At 32.2% G+C, this 18178-nt stretch overlaps 1 protein-coding gene across 8 annotated transcripts in view; it reads right to left on the bottom strand.

Moving 5' to 3' along the window:
* Dsx (transcription factor doublesex) overlaps window positions 1-15688 on the bottom strand; it is a 109409-nt gene extending 93721 nt beyond the window's left edge. For 4 of the 8 annotated variants that reach the window (XR_011801119.1, XR_011801120.1, XR_011801118.1 and 1 more), the window contains exons 1-4: window positions 14645-15682; window positions 5829-6415; window positions 5057-5095; window positions 3740-3974 (exon numbers count right to left, since the gene is read on the bottom strand). Coding sequence is in view for 4 of the 8 variants with exons in the window: in XM_072013326.1 (XP_071869427.1) it covers window positions 3740-3974; window positions 5057-5095; window positions 5829-6209 (655 nt within the window). In the remaining 4 variants the exon portion in view is untranslated. Of the gene's footprint in view, window positions 1-3739; window positions 3975-5056; window positions 5096-5828; window positions 6416-14395; window positions 14479-14644 lie in introns of all 8 variants that reach the window. The other 4 variants (XM_072013326.1, XM_072013327.1, XM_072013325.1 and 1 more) reach the window with 4 other exon arrangements.
* Window positions 15689-18178: the final 2490 nt, after the last annotated feature.

Genomic DNA, 18178 nt, shown 5'->3' with positions numbered 1-18178 from the left:
ATTTCGGTGGATGCGTTATACGACGATCACAGCAAAAGAGTATGATAGCGATATTTATCATTGCTTATAAGAAAGCAATTTTAATACTCAACGCGCTATCGATCAAGCCTGTATTTTGAACTTATTTCTAATAAGGATTCGTTTCATTTTATCAGAACGTAGCTCGATAAGTAAAACAACGTTACTGAAACAAAATTGGCCATTAGTTTCATCGGTAGCTGAAGTAAAACAGAACGCAGTATCGATATATGTACACAGGTAAAGAAAACATATATCAGAGGTTCTTCACGAATGAACGGACGTACAACATTGAAAGGAAATAATTTAGTTACGAGTGGCTGATTGTTGTTTCAAACTCGTAAAAAATTTTAGCATCATGTCCATGCATTATCTCGTTGAGATATTGTGAGGGGACGCGTGCTGAGATCCGTCTAGACAGATCGGAACAAGCCGGTGGCGCGTCAATTCGACTTTAGTGTGGTTTGTCCGCACGCAGACTTTAGCCTCCTTCGAACCGTTTACGTCCGTGAACAAACTATTTCATCCGAAAGCGAGCAAAATAACGATAACTTTTAAAAACGAGCCAGATCGTAAAAGCAAGAGCGAGCTCCCAGGTTTCGGCTTTGGTTATAAGTTCGTATTATATTAGCCGGCTTCGAACGACTCACCATCCAATGGGGACGCTCGTAAACCCGGGGTTAACATTCGGTCGGGTTGTCAAGTGAAAGAGTGGCTTGAATTTCGTTGGGATCACTGTGAACGACGTTATAAGTACGTTCGTTCGGTTATACCCAGCGTTCCGAGGCTTTTGTTCAAATTAGAGCCACCGAATCTCCGAATCGAAGATCGCTTTCGATCATAAATAACTCAACTTTCTAACATCGTTACTTAAAAATTGTCGCATATGTGTGGAAGGACACGTGTTATAATTTTGTCACAACACGTTAGAAAAGTTCGTTAACAATTAAAGAGAATCGTATTTCAATGAACACGGGTCTTGCCAAATTTTTCGATTTTTTATAAAAACCTATTCTAGTATTCAGAAACAAAACTCGCAACATGGTTCAAATCGATATTATAATAAATTATCTACAGAATATGTATTTAAATATTGGAGTTTCTTTTCAGTCTCTTTATTGCCGCGAACTCTTCAATAGTGAAACCTATCGAAGAAACATTAAAGATACTACAAAACGTTATTTTGCTTTTACAATCAAACATGGACAAGAATCGTTTGTGTTATGAACCGTTTAATTTATAAACTCAGATACACCGATTACTCTATCTCGAATTTGCGCTCTAAAAGCTTGTTCATTTGTAAAACGGAGTTAATAGTAGTCTGTTTGAAGTTATGTCGTTGAAGATTCGGTCCATAAGAATATTCTTCCTCCAGTTGGTCCGTTTTATGTCTCTCGTCGTTAAGATGACGTCGGTCAAAGTCGTAAGACGCGAAAGCTATAGGTAATCAGTAACAAACGTTCGATTCGAGGAAGTGGAGTATAGTGGTCGAATTGTGTTCGAGAAGAATAATGATCTTTCATTAACTGAACGTCTTCAAATAATATTTTATACGGTAATTGCAATCGATATAATAACTCGTATATGCATACACAGCTAAGTAATAGTCTTCTGACAACGACTACTCAATACTGGTCTTTGTTTCAAAGTCTTCCAACAAGGGAGGTCTTCTTATCTAGTCGTTAATTTTTTTATAATTATTTCGTTTTAGTGCTAGTTTGAAATGGTTAAAGACTGACACGTTGGAATTGCAAGATGGAAGAAAGTCGTTGAGATTGTTTTCAATTGTAGTAGTTTCAAACTATCTGAACATCTATACTTTGTAAGTAGTATGTACGTACACTGTTTTAAGCGAAATAAGATTACCTATCAAGAGAACGCGATACAAATATGTGAAAGTAGCAATGAGAAAGTACCAATTGCTCTTTAACCAGTAAATGATTCACACTTTGTGCATCCTCTCAAGTAATAAAATATCTTCATTACTTCTTCATAACATCTTTTACAAAACAATTCAGATCAATAAAATATATATAACGATTTAATAAATATAAAAATAAAAATATATCAAACATAAAATGAAAATTAAATCTATAATTCGGTTCATTTATTTAATTATCTCTCCTTTACCCAAGAATAGATTTTATTTATCAGCTAAGAATTATGAATATTTGGAAAGTCAGATTGAGAAACAAATTAATCAACAGCCACGCAATTAATGAACATGAGGATACAATTAGCAACAATATGAGCGATCGGTATATATGTATGTTTTAAAATAAGCAGAAACAGTTTGATTTTTAGCAACTTTAAAATAACCTGCGGCTAATAATTTATCAACCAAATTTCGACTTCTATGCAATTTGTTAAGAAAAATGATCCTTTACTGTTTTGAATATAATTTAAGTATTCGTAAAACGCTATCGTTATTAAGGAAATTACTTGAAGCACAACAGAATGATCAAAACCGTATAAAAAATGTATTAAGGGACTTTTATTTTTATTTTAATGTAAGAGATTTAAAGAAACTCGGAACAAGCAAAACACCCCATACAATTTAAACTAGTAATGTGCTAATGTGTTTAATGGAATTTGGAATAATTTAATGGGATTGAAATCCATCACTTTCAATATAATGTATACTAATGTATACTCGTGTATAAACAAATTTAACGTTTCATGAAACGAGATGTGTGATAGTATGTATAATAGTAATGTCCCCAATCTTATTATTGAGCTCGAGACAATGAAAACAACAGAGACTGATTGCTCTATGTATGGAGGGTGAGTTTCATAGGTGAAGAAGAGGGGAGCTAAAAGTCATAGCTAAAAGTCAACGCAAGCAACAGGTAGGTAATCCCAGTTTTCAATGTGTATGTATCTACGTACACATTACATGTATATTCATCACAGGCAAGTACATCGAAGTAAATAGGTTATGAGCATGCGTATTAAATGTATCCTTCCCTTACCCATCCCCTTCGTCTGTAATCTTATTTTTACTGACATCATTTGCATACTGGTTCGTTTAAGTTCGTGCAGTCTCTTTTAGGATTTTATATTTTAAAAAATTCTTGAATATTTTTCAAAGTTTCTAGAATATCATCCAATAGGTTTTATTTTTTCGTGTTACCTTATTTTTCTTAAGCAGAGCGAAATTTAAACAAAAATATAGAAAAAATGAAAAATTGTTTAAAATTACTGCTCGAGAATGACCCAGTAATGCAAATGGAGGATCAACCATACTACGATCCCGTATTATAAATATTGTGTTAATGGATACTTTCAAATTTTAATGGTAATTTATGTTCTGCGATTCGGAAGATGTTGACGAACGAATGAATTGGCAAAACGAGCTTCTCAAACAATAGTCCTTGATTATTACGCGCTTGCGTGATATTTAATGAAACTTTTAAAGCTTCATTAAAGAAGTTTGCGGTTTTATTATACAAAAAACTAAAAATGCAGTTTATTCTTAATAAAATATATTGCAGTAATATTTTGCAATGTAGTCACCTCTATAAATGTCTGATATCAAATTCTACGCAGGTCGTTCTAACCATATGCTATTTGAAAGCAAGTTTATAGCAAAATACGTTGATATCATTAATACACTATACACTATACACTATATACTATAGTACACTATACTAATTCATTGTACGTAATAAAGATATGCATGCTCGAAAAATAAAATAGTAGGAAGATTATTACTACTCACTGGTTAGCGACTGCGGCAAGTGGGAGATCGTTGCGGTATGGGGATGCATCGGTGGTAATTTTCTGGAAGGAGGAATACTGATAACACCACCAAAACCAGTGTGTATGCCGTTGCTACCGTGACTGCTGACCGGTGAATCGCCACTGCTGCTATCGTAACTACCCTCGATACTTATAGCTGGCTGAGGAATAGACGAAACTCGATCGTTTTCTGCGCCAAATGGCAGTGGATCCACCTGTTAAGGAAAGATCAATTACGATCGGAGGTTGACAAGATACGGGCGATTTGTTTGAAATTATAGCAGGTGAGAGCTATACAGGAAACACAATAGCAATTTTCCTTGTAGTACAAGTATCCTAACCCGGTGTTAAGAGCGTGATGAAATACGAAATAATCATAGCCTCTCGCAATTTTATTCATGCAATTACAGTATCAGCGATTACAAATCAACGTTTCGAAGGTTCAGACCAATGGTGTATTCCTTAATCAGATGATTTATTTCTGAAAGGCATGCACGTTCCGTGAGATTTATACAATCTGGCCTATTCGCTTTGTCAGACGTGATAATAACGGTTAGAACGTCTGGACGGGAAAAATGAAACGAGAATGTGAAGTAACGATACCTTCTATCCATCAATTTCAAATGGAACGCGGTGTCTTGAATGTTATTGTATATAAAGCAAAATGAAAACACGGAAATATATATAAATACAGCTGTTTACAGAATTATTGATAAAAATGATTAATTTTGATCAGGAAAATTAAAAAATATTTTTCTTCAATTTCCTTTAAATTGTTTAAATTTGTTGTAAGTTTGTCACCTTGTGCAATCTTTTTAATAGAGAAAGACTAAAATTACGTATTAGTTAATATTTCTAAATTAAATTTTCTAAAAAATAGTTGCTATTTATATATGATTTTAAGTTGTATTTTAATATATGATTGAATGAAAATTCCACCTTTACTCAAATATTATAAAACATCGCGTGAAACTTTTATTTCAAGTGTTATATATACTACGATTAATTAGATGATATTAATGAAGCTCCAATTAATTTTATCATAGTTATAACTAAGAAAATTTTAATTTTCTTTATATGTATAGTGATTAATAGATATATTCACATACTAAGTAAATAAAAGATATTGCATGTATAGATATATGTATAACATTCAATTTACATTGTAACCAAGTACATACTGTTTATTATATTGTAGAAAGCAGACATAAAAAATTGATGTTTTTATATCTTAAATAATAACGTAAATTTTAAATTCTGTATGTATTTCTAATATGTAAATTAAAAATGTACCTACTGTTTCATATGATCTCCAAACTTTCGTCTTCTTCAATTTCTACAATTTAATAACACACAAAATATTGAAATATATGGATATCGATACAATTCTGCGTAGTGAAAGATCTAAAATCCTAAATCTACTCCAATAATACAAAATTATAAAGACAATAGGAAACCTATAAATTTTGAAATTCCGATCACAGCCATTAAATACACTTCGACTCTAAATTGAGCAGAACTCATGAATATCAAATACATAATTCTATCTAAGAAGAATTGACTGCATTTTATCTTAATTTGTATAGATATTCAATTAATTTGTACGGATACACAAATATTGATGAATACTCATAGAATTCGTAAAATTTATAAAAGAGATATTTTCATAGTATACATAGGATAAAATTCATAGAAGAGATATTCATAGAATTCATAAAGTATTCAAAAACTATCTATGTTAAGAAATCTCAAAAAAATAAAAGCATCTCGCTAATATGAGTAACAAAAAATTTTCAAAAAGATACTTAGCAAGCATATAGATAGGTGTAAGTAAATACTTTCTAACAATAAAACAAATAATTTTTTGTTCATACATTTCAAATATATTTTTGCCTACACCACCTTCTTATAATTTGACTAGTTATTACAGTTTTGCAAATATTTTACTTTATAGTGTAATAATATTACTTTAGGAATAAATAGTACATATTTTATACGAATTATGAAAACAAAATATTGCTATCTATATGCTCGCCGGTGTATTTACAAGGAAAAAGAAAAAGACTAACCTCTTCTGCCGCTCTGACTTTGACTTCGTCCTGCGCCAGCTGTCTTCTTAGCTTTGTCTGCTGCGCCATCACTCGTTGCCGATCGGCTGTGATCTTGCACTTCTCACAGTTACAATAACGATACTTGCAGTACCTCTTGTGCGATTTTAAAGTGATCTTCAGCCGATGATTGCGACATCGGGCACAATTTCGTGGTGCACGTGGTCTTGGCGTGCTGTTGGTGGACGACGATGCGTCCGTTTGGACCCGTGTGGAAACCACCTCGTCCCCGTTTTCCATGCTGTCCTGCGAATGTTCCAGATGCTCAAACGTGTTTGCACCATTTGACTGCTGGGGAACCAGGTTTGCGGTTCTGTTTTGCTCGTTCTCTTCACGGTACATAGGTGACCTCGATTCGAAGTCTTCTCGTTACAAAGAATAATTTCGAAGAGATGTTTCAAGCACAGCTCTACGCTAGGCTGTCGATTCGTTAATCTTCTAATATTTTATGCTTGTCGAAAGAATGTACATTACATGTATCATTCGTTCGAGGTGCGGAGAATCGATCCTCGGTACCGTACGTTCCTATCCAATTCGAGTTTCACATTCTGCAACATGAAAAAAGACAGGATTTTTGTAGATAAGAAGTGAGATGGTGTCACAAATAATAAAATGAATGTTTTACTATCTGCGACTGCTACTAGGAGTTATACCGAAAACGAGAGAATGTATCTTTTAGAATAAAAAGTTCCGAGAGGTTGTGGCATTTTCCACGATCGATACGTGTACTACGTAAAGTATTACTTTATTTTAAAAATACAACGATAGTGGTATTTATAAAATGTTATAAATAATACAAAATGTATAAAATATTATAAAAGATTATAATAACAATCTCGTTCAATTACGATATCTATACATGGAGTTTTTTTCGTCGCATCAGTGTCATTGCATTGCGTTGATTATTTACGTTAAGTCTACTCAATTGACAACCCAAAAGGTCGTGGTTCAAACTTCATTAACCGAGATGATGGCAAATAGTGTTATCTAGAAATACTTTTTTAATTGTACAAATGCATTTACTTCCAGCTAGACGAAAGACCGCTTAATCGAACAACTTTACCTTTCACTGAAATACCTAGTAATGATAAAAACATCGATAGACTATACAACCGAACCGTCCAATCAAATGTTGCCACATTAAACACATGGTGCTTCTTTTATGCCTGAACGTTGGCAAGTATTCGTGTTTCATTATTATTATTTCTGTTTAATAATATATACCATATGAAAAAGTATCCTAAAAATTTCCATTAACTGATATTACGTTATTATAACATTAAGAACTGGCATCGCCTATGTATAGTAATTTCGCTGTTCGTTTAAAAACAAAAAAATACTGAGAAAATTCGTTTTAAGGAAAGAAACATGTATCAAGAGATAAACAGTAGCATCGACAAGAAAAGATAGCGTGAATGTCAAGATACAGAAAAGCTAAACGCGAAGTTCGATGCTTGCATAATAAAAGCTTCCTGCCAGAATTTATGAATAGTTAATAGAAACGGCAGACAGTGGTTTATCGAAAAGATACAATAGGAAATGAAACTAGTGCTTGTGCTATACAACCAAACAAAAGTATTGTCAAGTATATATTTAGAGAGACTGTAGCAGCGGTTTTAACAGAATTTTCGGCCGAAATCTAAAGCCTATTGAATGTTAAGCATATGTAACCTGTATATACATATATGTCTACATATATTACGAACAATGTGTAACTACATAGCATAACAGTTTCTCACAAGTAGTTTCTTTTTTCTTATCTATAGAACGTAACTCTGACTATATCCGAGCTAAAAATGTACAGAAAGATTTACAGAAAAAAGAGATTATGCAAGTTGTCGTTGTTGCTATTATTCCCACAGACTTTTGCACAGTAATCATACATTATAATCCTGAAGCATAGCCAATCAACAAGCAGTACTAGTCCGTCGTCGTAGGATTCAGTATTATTCAATTTAAGTACTCACAGTACGTAAGGTACGTTAAACCCACGAACGTGTGGCGTTTTTATTTTATTTCTGATTCTTCTATTGACCGAAGCAGCTTGAGCTTGGTAGTTTCCTAATTTCGCTAAAGGCGTCTTTCACCAGCACGGCGACTTTAGACGATTCGGTAGTACGAGGATGAGTGATAGTGCAATAAAAAAATTGATTTATTGTGAAAAAAGATATCAACTGTGGCAACGAAGAAGAGCTTGGTGACGAATTCGACTGGCAACGTGCAGTCGTCGCAAATCAGCGCGTCAGCACCGATCGCCCAGTGACCAGAGAATATTTCGAGTCTGACCCGTTATTCGCGTATCGAGGAAAATCAAGATTCACAGAATCCAATTAAACAGTCAGTTTACTCGTTGAAAAAGTGCGGCATTTACAAGCCGAGAGTTGGAAACTCACACGAGAGGTACAGATAAATTATTAACCGCAAAGTATCTAACATACAGTCTAATATCCGACTATAAATTGTCCTATATAAGGAAATCATCGGATGAAATGACGAAGGTCGCAACGATATTAGATGTTAATAAAGTCAAGTAAGTCGCTTTCAGTTTTATTCTGACCGAATGATAATGCGTCTCGGAAATGTTTTCAGATGTATCTTCAGATGCATCGTAAAGAATTTAAAAATATAAAATTCAGGACTGCTTTAATAAATAAATTCTTATTTACATTTAGTTCTTTGATAAATTTGCTTTATTCTAATGTAAGAGAAACCTGAACTTTATATTTTTAAACTATATTTTTCATATGTAATGTATATATATATATATATAATTCCATCGATACATATAGCACATAGTTGGTCTTGGCCCTTGTAGCTTTTTTAGAGTTTGTTCTATTTGTACTGATTGTATAATTACGAACAGAACTATTATATATTATAAATTAAACTATTACATAAATAGGTAGCTATTATGGATTATATTGAAATCAGAATATTATTAACTGTGAATTAACTGTAAATTATAATTGTGGATTATGGTATCTAAATCAGTGTAGAGTCGTTGCTATTGTCACTCGTTCTTGGAACTGGAAAGATTATTTTAAAATCTAAACTTTTTTAACATTAATTGACGTAATCACAATGTATTGCATATATTTATTTTTCTTTATTCATGTAAAAGTATATATTTACATATTTATGTAATAAATATATATTTTTATTTCAAAGCATTTCTTCAAAAATGAATTGATATTTTGCATAATATACATTACATTTCAAATTACAGTAATAATACTTTTATATTCAACTTCTCTCGACTTCAGCAACTAATCTTTGAAAATGTGTCAGTACCTCGTATTTAATAATTTTCAGATGTATTGATTCCTTATTCTTTTGTATATTTTATATCGTAAGCTAAAATCACATTGAATATAACGATAAAATTGTATTATATAATATAGCATTTTGTATTGCGTAATTTCTTTTAAAATTGGTACATTACCTAGATTAGTATTAAAAAGCAAAAAGGACCAATGATTTTTTAAAGCGAAATAAATTGTATTTCAAAGAAAATGGCAGAATATTTTAAACAATAATTATGGCGACTGAAATTCTTTATTTTATTTGTAATAATTATAATTGTACGAAGTACTTTGCGAAATGCTGGTGGATAGCTGATTTACGAAATAATTTCGAAAATTTCTATTTGTCTATGAGTCGATGACTACAAATAACGTTTGCAAAAATTTTTATCAATGGTGGAATCATTTAAAAGAAGTTATCTTATCGCATTGAACAAAGTAACAAAATACATGCTAGTCTCGGTTTCCACGATACACATATGGATCGATAACTGCTTGTATCTTGTATACATAAACGTTAGTCTACTTCCATATTTAAGAGTGAAAACTTTCAATTCAGTTGCATAAGTGCTTCGATTTCAGAAAATCGGGTATTCTAGAATATTTAGTACTAGAGTGTTCAACTAATAGACATTTTATTCATTAATTTACACGATATAATAAACGCTATATTAAATTTCATACTTGTCTGTAAAAGTCAAAGGCTAATTTTTTATTTCTTCTTATTTTATTCTTTATTATTTCCATTAAAAAAATCATAATGATAAATTGATAAATTAAATTAGAATTACAATTAAATTCATATATGTATCTATACACTAAGGTACATATTCCACTTTTGTTCAAAATCTTATCGCAATTGTTCGTGCACATGTTTTTTATGCGTTTGTAATCGCCATACTTTGAAACGTATTTTCTTACCTACAATTATTGCTGTTAAAAAACAATGCGATAGGAAGCGCAGTGGTTATTCGGTAAAAACAACATAAAAGAAGCGTAAAGTAGCGAGTATCAAATAGGAGCAAGAACAAAATAAGGTAATAAAGAATTTTAATATCTTATACCGCGAGTATCTTATCTGGTTGAATTTTGTCCATTAACATTGGACATAGTATAAAAATTTTGCACGAACTCGTTAAAATTTCTTTCAGATAACAAAGAAGTCTTAAGATGTAACGTTTTTTTGGAGAAAATTACATTATATTTTAATAGACCGGTAAAACAAGAATCCAGAAACATAAAATGTCACAGAACTACTGTTTTATTTCTTTCCTCTTTCTCTGCCTTCTTCGTAGTTATAACCTTTCCATTTTCATAAAAATGATACATAATTCGGGTACCAGCATCAAAGGTGCCGGCGGCAATCCAGCCCAACAAAAGGAAACAAACGAGTAACCTTCTTCACGGTTCCGCAACGGTCACGAAATAAACAATGTCTTCTCCAACGCCAACTATATTTCTTGTTGGTATACTTCGCGACAATCACGTAAAAATATGTATATATATTTGTTCAAAAATATGGAGACTCTGTTTTTACCAGATTTTGTCTTAAAATGTGAATTATCACTATTAAAACACACTATAAATATCTGTAGAAATTACTTGCAACAGTCATAAAAAAAACAGTTCTGATAACAGACTGTGTTTTGAGATATCCCTGTCTACAAGAATATGATACTAAAAATTTAGTGATATAAAATAAATGTATAAGTAGAGCTTTTCATTATTTCTATCCTCTTTGAATATTTATTGAATGAGAAACAACGATTTTACAGAAAATAACTATGATTTTTCGTTCAATAGATATTTATGCTCAGATAAATAAATTTAATCGGTAGTTCAGTAAACCGGGCATTAATTAAAATCAAAATCGTTCAGATAAATAAAGAGAGAAATTCTACTGTATCAACCAACATTATTTACATTTTTCTGAAGTGCAATTTTGAATCAAAATAGAATCTTATATATATAAAAAAAAAAAAAAAACAATTAAGTGACAATAGAAAAGGTATATTTTTACACAGTCAGGGCTGTCTTGCACAATTCAATCAGTATTGTTAGCGAAATTTTACAAGTCACTAATTGTTAGTATTAATAAATATCTTTGCGTGGCAATAACAAGTTTGTTAATAAAACAAATGAGACTTTACGAGTAAAGTTTACAGATTATAAATTATTCGATTATTCAATCTGACGAAAAATTATAAAATTACCATAAAAGAAAATGCTCTTTCAATTGTATCTACAATTTTTTACTTATCGACTTTTTTTTTTACTTTATCGTTATCATGCGATTTGGATATATCATAATATATCAAAAACCACTAACAGAAATTTATTTAAGCGACGTCGCAATCTTCTTATCGACTGCCTTTCCTCCTCTTTGATTCTTTCTGCAATATCAAACCGTATCGGCCAATTTCGAACGAAACGCGAATCGAATACTTCATTCGTTCGTTTTCTTCTTTTATATATCGACCAATTTAATTCTTTCGGTTCTTCTTTCTTTTTGTTTCTCAATGAATCTTCACCGTGAAGATTCACTCTATCGAAAAACCGCACTCTCAGAGGCAAGAAATACATGTTGCGCCATGTTAGGTATACATTCAGCAGATTCTCGCTTCGTTTCGGCAAGACCATGATTAATCGTCCCTGCTCTCTTCCAACTTAGCTACGCTCCAAACAACAATTTAGTAAGGGATGATACGATACGAAGAATAGGGCAAAAATGTTTATCAGCAAATATTTTCTCCCGGTTTAACCTATTAACCGAGGTAAATGAGTTATCTATATTTATCTATGTAATATATAAGATATTCGAAATACGTATATTATAGTCGTTATAATATTTAACGGTGAAAGAAATCTTCGCTTTTGTTAATTAAAACAGATTTATTTTTATTAACTTTTAGTTTTGTAATTATTCTAAAGAGATTTTCACCAGAAATTTCTGGTTAAAGGATGATTCGGTTAATGAGTTAACAAATATGGATAAAATATGGATAACAAACATACAAGAGTGATATACTACAGCTAGTGCGATATATTATCTGATATACATACAGTCATTAGCCGTCTATGTTGTAATGCAACATAAACCTATGTATCTAAAATTTATAATAACTAACATACACACATTTATTACTAAGAATGCTTCCTGCAGAAATAAATAGGTGCATCGCATGATTAGCACTAAGATATTCAAAATATTGAAAACTATATTTAACTTTTGAATAATGCGGGATTTAAACACGTGACGACTTCTTTTACTCCTTAAAATTGAATCTACAATAATCTATTATTTATCAAAGGGCTTAGCTTCTATGCTATTAATAAAATATTGCGTTCTTACAGTAAAGTAAATTTAAAAAAAGCATTATTAAACAAATTAACTTTTATACACAATGTTAGGTATACACAATACATAGTATTGTCTTTTAAAATTTATTAACTGACTGAACGATAAGTGTATTTGTTTTTGGTGAAACTGCTCTTAAATTTTAACATTATATCTGCTTTTAATTATCTACTAATATCATTAGTAATTAGTCAAACACAAAATATTTCCCATAATTAAATAAGAAATCTGTTTGAAAGTAATAAAGAAGAGAAAACGTACATTACTTATACTATTTACTCATTACATTGCTAAAAATACAGATAATTTTGAAGATTACTATAATAAATGAAAGATATCATTCTATATTCTTCATTTGTCTATTTCTTTCTTACATCTTTTTCTTATTATTTATCACTTAATAACATAATTGCTAAATTAAATACAATTAATAGTCTATGAGTAACGCAGGTCTTTTCAATTTCATTCAATCTCATCATTTGTCATGATAAAAACTTTAGACAAGTTGAATAGAACGGTTCGTGAGTGATCGGTCAAAGGTCAACTGTATTTATAATTCGATTATATAAAGCAGCATAAGATTTTTGTAATTAAATAAGGATATATTAGTGACAAGTGCAGAAAACACTTTTGATGACAGATAGTATTATGTAAAAAGTAGTATCGGGATATTATTTTACTAAACATTAACTGATAGCAAAATAGTTCTGTAAAAACACTCTGATATATGATCTATGATGTTAATAACTATCGTTACATAATTGCATAGTGTTGCAAAATTATCAAAGCGTAATTAAAATTTTTAGAGATGACTTTTCCGTTTGTAAAAATTTCAGCTGGAAAATAGATATTATTTAAAACTGTAAAATAATTACAAATAGCTTCCGACTTAGCGTTTTATTTCCATTTCAATATCTTTCTGCGAGTTCATACGTATGTATTTAACAGAAACGAGACACCTGGCTGTACGCTATGTCTTCTGAAAAGATGTATCTCTGATAATTTTGATAATTTTATGATGCGATGTAGTGAATGCTTTAAATCTCCTTTAAAACTAGTTTATGTATTTAATAATCGACTCTTCCGTAGTATACAACTCAAAATATTCAGATAAGCTGACAAATATAGCACTATCAATTTCGCGTTACAAATGTTATTATACACAATATAATTATTACAATTTATTCTATATAATAAGTTGAAAAAAAAGTTGTACCTGGTGTTAGAAACACAAGAAATTTTATCGACAAAAGAATACTTATATTGTAACTTGTTCATTCTGACTTTTTAGTCACTTTATTACACCGAGAAGCGCTAACCAACAATTTTTAGTAAATAACAGACCAAGAAACACGAAACATGTTTTATAATTTTGTCACGGATAGTATACGTTTAAGTTAATAATCAAATTTCTTGGAACTACAATTACGAATAGAATGCAGAATTATATGTATGTAGAATACTATTATATGACGTAAATGATAATTTTCCCTAATTTCCTTACGTATCATGAAGTGTACATTGCACATGAAGCACTTAAAGAATTTATTTGAGTATGTGTACATAGCTACAATAATATTGCAGTCGTGTCTCCTTTTCAAAACTTTGCAATAGCGCAAGGGAAAACGAATGGTTGCGATGCATTATTCGTGGGAAAGTTATTACCAACTCAGACGCATCTGGCTATATGTACAAAATATGTATAGAGCTTTGACTCAGCTACCGTATACAGAAACCAACAATTTCGCGACACGCCTAAATGAACGGCCATGAAATTGATAGTTACTTTGAGATATGATCAACGCTTTGCTAGAATAAAAAGAAACCAAAAGCAAATCAAAAAGAAATACAAAATACCGTGGTCTTACCCAACGTTATCGAAGTAAAAATTTGCTTCCGACGAGATTGTTTGTTATACTTTCAGATTCTTGGCAACCAATGAACGCTGATGCTTGAAGTATAAAACCACAACCGTTAGGAAAACACTATGTTACACATAACCTCGAATTACAATTTTATGTGTTCACCGAATGACAGTTTTTTTTCGATAAAATAACGCGTTACACGCGTTTTATAAAAATATGTATACTAGTTGATACCATGCGATGAGTACTAACCTTGTATTGCATTTTCGCGGGAGAACAATCACATGCGCGCGCAGCAGACCGACATGTTTCTATATTCTGTCTTGTCTTTTTCGTACACGTACACGTCAACGCATGCACATTGCTATTAACAACACAAACGCAAAACTACGTAGTACGATAGCAATCACCGGTTCGTTGGCAAATATTCTTTCCTTCTTTCTGTCACCTTCTCTTATTTTCTAATTGTTTCTATTATACTGTCTCGCTGGCTTATTGCACTGTTCAGTCTTTTCATATTATCTCTCTCTCTGTCTTGATTCGAACGATTCATAAAAACAATTCAAGCAAAGATCATGATCTCATTAACACCACACACTAGTTTTGAAATGAAAACGACAGATCAAAAAATCCGTGGCAAATAACAACGTCGCACATTTAGTTCCGCAAAAAACATAACAACGCACGTCGAACTTCCGCCTGCGCGCCGCGCACTTCAAGTGTCTCGTCCAGTACCGTCGTCTTTCTCATGCCCGTGTGTTACTCTATTCTCCTCCTACTTCTGCTTCTCCCCCTCATGTAATGAGAAGCGGCAGTTCCCTCCATTGGAATACATTACAATTGATTCTTGTTTTATCTTTTTTCGTCGATGATGTTCATCAAAACACGAGACTACGAATCTGCATAGAAAATTGACCGTATTGCTCTACGCGAATCCCTTTCTCTTCTTGGAAAGCTTTCTAACACTATAGCGAAGAAATATCACGATACATCGCACAACAGCGTGCAGGAGCGTGAAGAAGCATGCCGAATATCCGGCTGATGTAGCTCCATCGGGTGGAATACGTTCGAATGAAAAGCGATGGTTTGGTAATATACTGAGAGAAGAATCTAGATGGTGAAACGTGGAAAAGTGCGAGTGGAACGAATACGACACACTACCGACACATTTAATGCGCACTTGCATGCGGCCCGTAACTCACTAAGAGTGCTGGTAGCAGCGGCACGCCGACGAGGTGCATGGTAGCCCGCGGGTACCGGCTGGGAGGGGGCACGTCTCTGGCACTGGGAGGAGGCACGTTGGGCACTCGGCTCTCAGGAGAGCGAGAGGTCTTTCGTTGGAGAGTGGTGGTTGGATAAATGGAGGTGGCACGCGGGTTTAGATGAACGTCAAGTTTTTACGATTGAATCTATCTGACTGACGCACGTGCACAAAAGCATGTGTCGTCGGTAAGAAGTAAGAAGCTCGTTTGCGCGCGAAGAGTGTTGCGTCTTTAAATGCATCATTTATCGTCAGCAAACGAACTCGATGATCTATCGAACGCCATCGAGATCAAATTCGATTATTATCGCAGCAGATTTTGTTAATATGGAGTGTAGAATAAAGTTTCAAATATCGTAGTATGTTAAATCACACGATACGAGAAAGATAGATTTTTCGATAACACCATAAATGTAGTTTATTAATAAATCAAATGTAATTACGTGAAGCCGTTGTGAAGTAACCTGTGCAGTTATAAATATTCGCCTGAGTGAGTAACAATATAATTACTCTCCCCATAACCTAACCCCATAAATGTAAAATTAATTTAATTATGCAATACACTAACTTCTTACAACTGCTGTACATCTTTGTGTGTTTTGAAACGTTGCAATGTATCAACGGTCGAAATAAATACAGCTGAAGTCAAGGAAAAGGTTAAATATTATAATTTGCTACTTCTATTCACACAGGGAATATTCATAGCTTGGGATAATAACATTCCTCTAAAGCAATAAAACTTGATTTCCTAAATATTAGCTATTCATTTTATTTTACAAAGGAACCAGAAATATTCTAAAATAATTTGTAAATCGTAAAATATACTTTTTATACAAATTTTCTCTTACAATCAAAAGAATATTTCTATTTAAAAATATTTATAAATATTCTAATTTTTGTGTGAAAAGGTATACTATACATAATATTTCTGCTCATATATTATAAGCAATATACATAGATATTGCAATATTTCACATTTTGTAACGCAAATAATGAATTTCTCTTTTAACGTTCAAATCTATCACGATAGACGTGACATGCATTTTAATGACACACTTCACGCAACTTTATATATTATTTACCGATGATATTAAGATTGCAAGTCTGGAAACAGAGTATGTACGTGCGAATGTGATCGCAAACAAGCTGCAAGTCATAAAACGAATCTTGCCGTACAAAAATGACTTGATATATGTATATCGGCTTTATATTTAATATTCCTCTTTCCTTCGTTTTATATAAACGATGCCTCTATTCGTTCTAGCGTTCTTGCTTTATAGATATGTACTTAACCAAAGCGCTTATAGCAATCGTTCAATGTGAAATAAAATATTTTATATATCTTTCTCTTAGTTTATGGACATGCGAGCCACTGTTTTTCTACTATTAAATAGATAAATATCGCTACAAATTCCTAAATAAATCTTGATTCTTATCCTTTAACTAAGTCTATCTAATTAACACACGCTTGTTGCAGTATTGTTATTTTTTAAATTAATTTTATAAAAATATTGATTTTCCTCGGATACGCTTTTCGATATAAAATCGTAAGAATATACTTGATCACTAAATTGATCGTACAGTGCGGTGTACTAAAAATGATCCATTGTCCAATAATGTAGGCTGTGTGTTTGTCTATATAAATCTATATATAGATATATAGATTTACAAAGAATTTTATACGAAAATCCCTGCTATGCCAGTACTTTTGTTTGTCAGTTGGTAATAAATTAAATGAAACATAGGCAAAAATTTGTTTTGCTTACTAAATATTATAACGAATAGCTTACCTTGTAAATGTGTATGAAATTTAAGTCATACAATGTATAAAAATCCACAAAATACATTGATTATATATAGAATTTTCAAATTATCACAAAGTTTGGTTTGAATCCATTACGATATTTATTACTTAGATAGGTCAGTGCATATATGTAATTAAGACAGGACAGCAAATGTTCTTAACTATTGACTTGAGAAAATAGGAACGTTGCAGGGGTGAACGTGGAGTTTAGATGACTTGGAAGTTAGGATTAGTGGTTGGGGTGAAATGACGATCGTAAAACGTCCTCGGAGTGGATTCACCGTGCGATAGCCAACGAAAGATACGTGTGCACATGCGATATCATCCCGGCAGTACTTTACTTGCGACTAAATTTACTGATTGAACCACGACAATTGTTGTCGTTACGGTAGAAACGGATTTTACGCATTCCACAGATGCCGGATCAGTGACAAAAATCTTTACGTGGAGCTCTTACGTCAAATTGTTTCCAGTTAAATCGTAAATCTCTCTGACTAATCTGATTGCATCTTGCGCAATTACAAATTATCGATTTTCGTTAATAACGTATTATTGTCACGATTGCTATTGTCAATATGGTGATAACATCTCCTGGATGTCTTCATTATGTTCTGATATATCTGTGTATCAATGGTATTTCTGATCCAATTAGCTGGTGCGATCACAAGCCACTGAATGCTCAGTTTTTCTGCTCTTTTCCTTTTAACTCTTTTTTTCAGTA

The sequence above is a fragment of the Bombus fervidus genome, chromosome 11 (genome assembly GCF_041682495.2).
Source record: "Bombus fervidus isolate BK054 chromosome 11, iyBomFerv1, whole genome shotgun sequence".
NCBI classification, from domain to species: Eukaryota; Metazoa; Arthropoda; class Insecta; order Hymenoptera; family Apidae; genus Bombus; species Bombus fervidus.
This window is presented reverse-complemented; position numbering and strand designations above follow the sequence as displayed.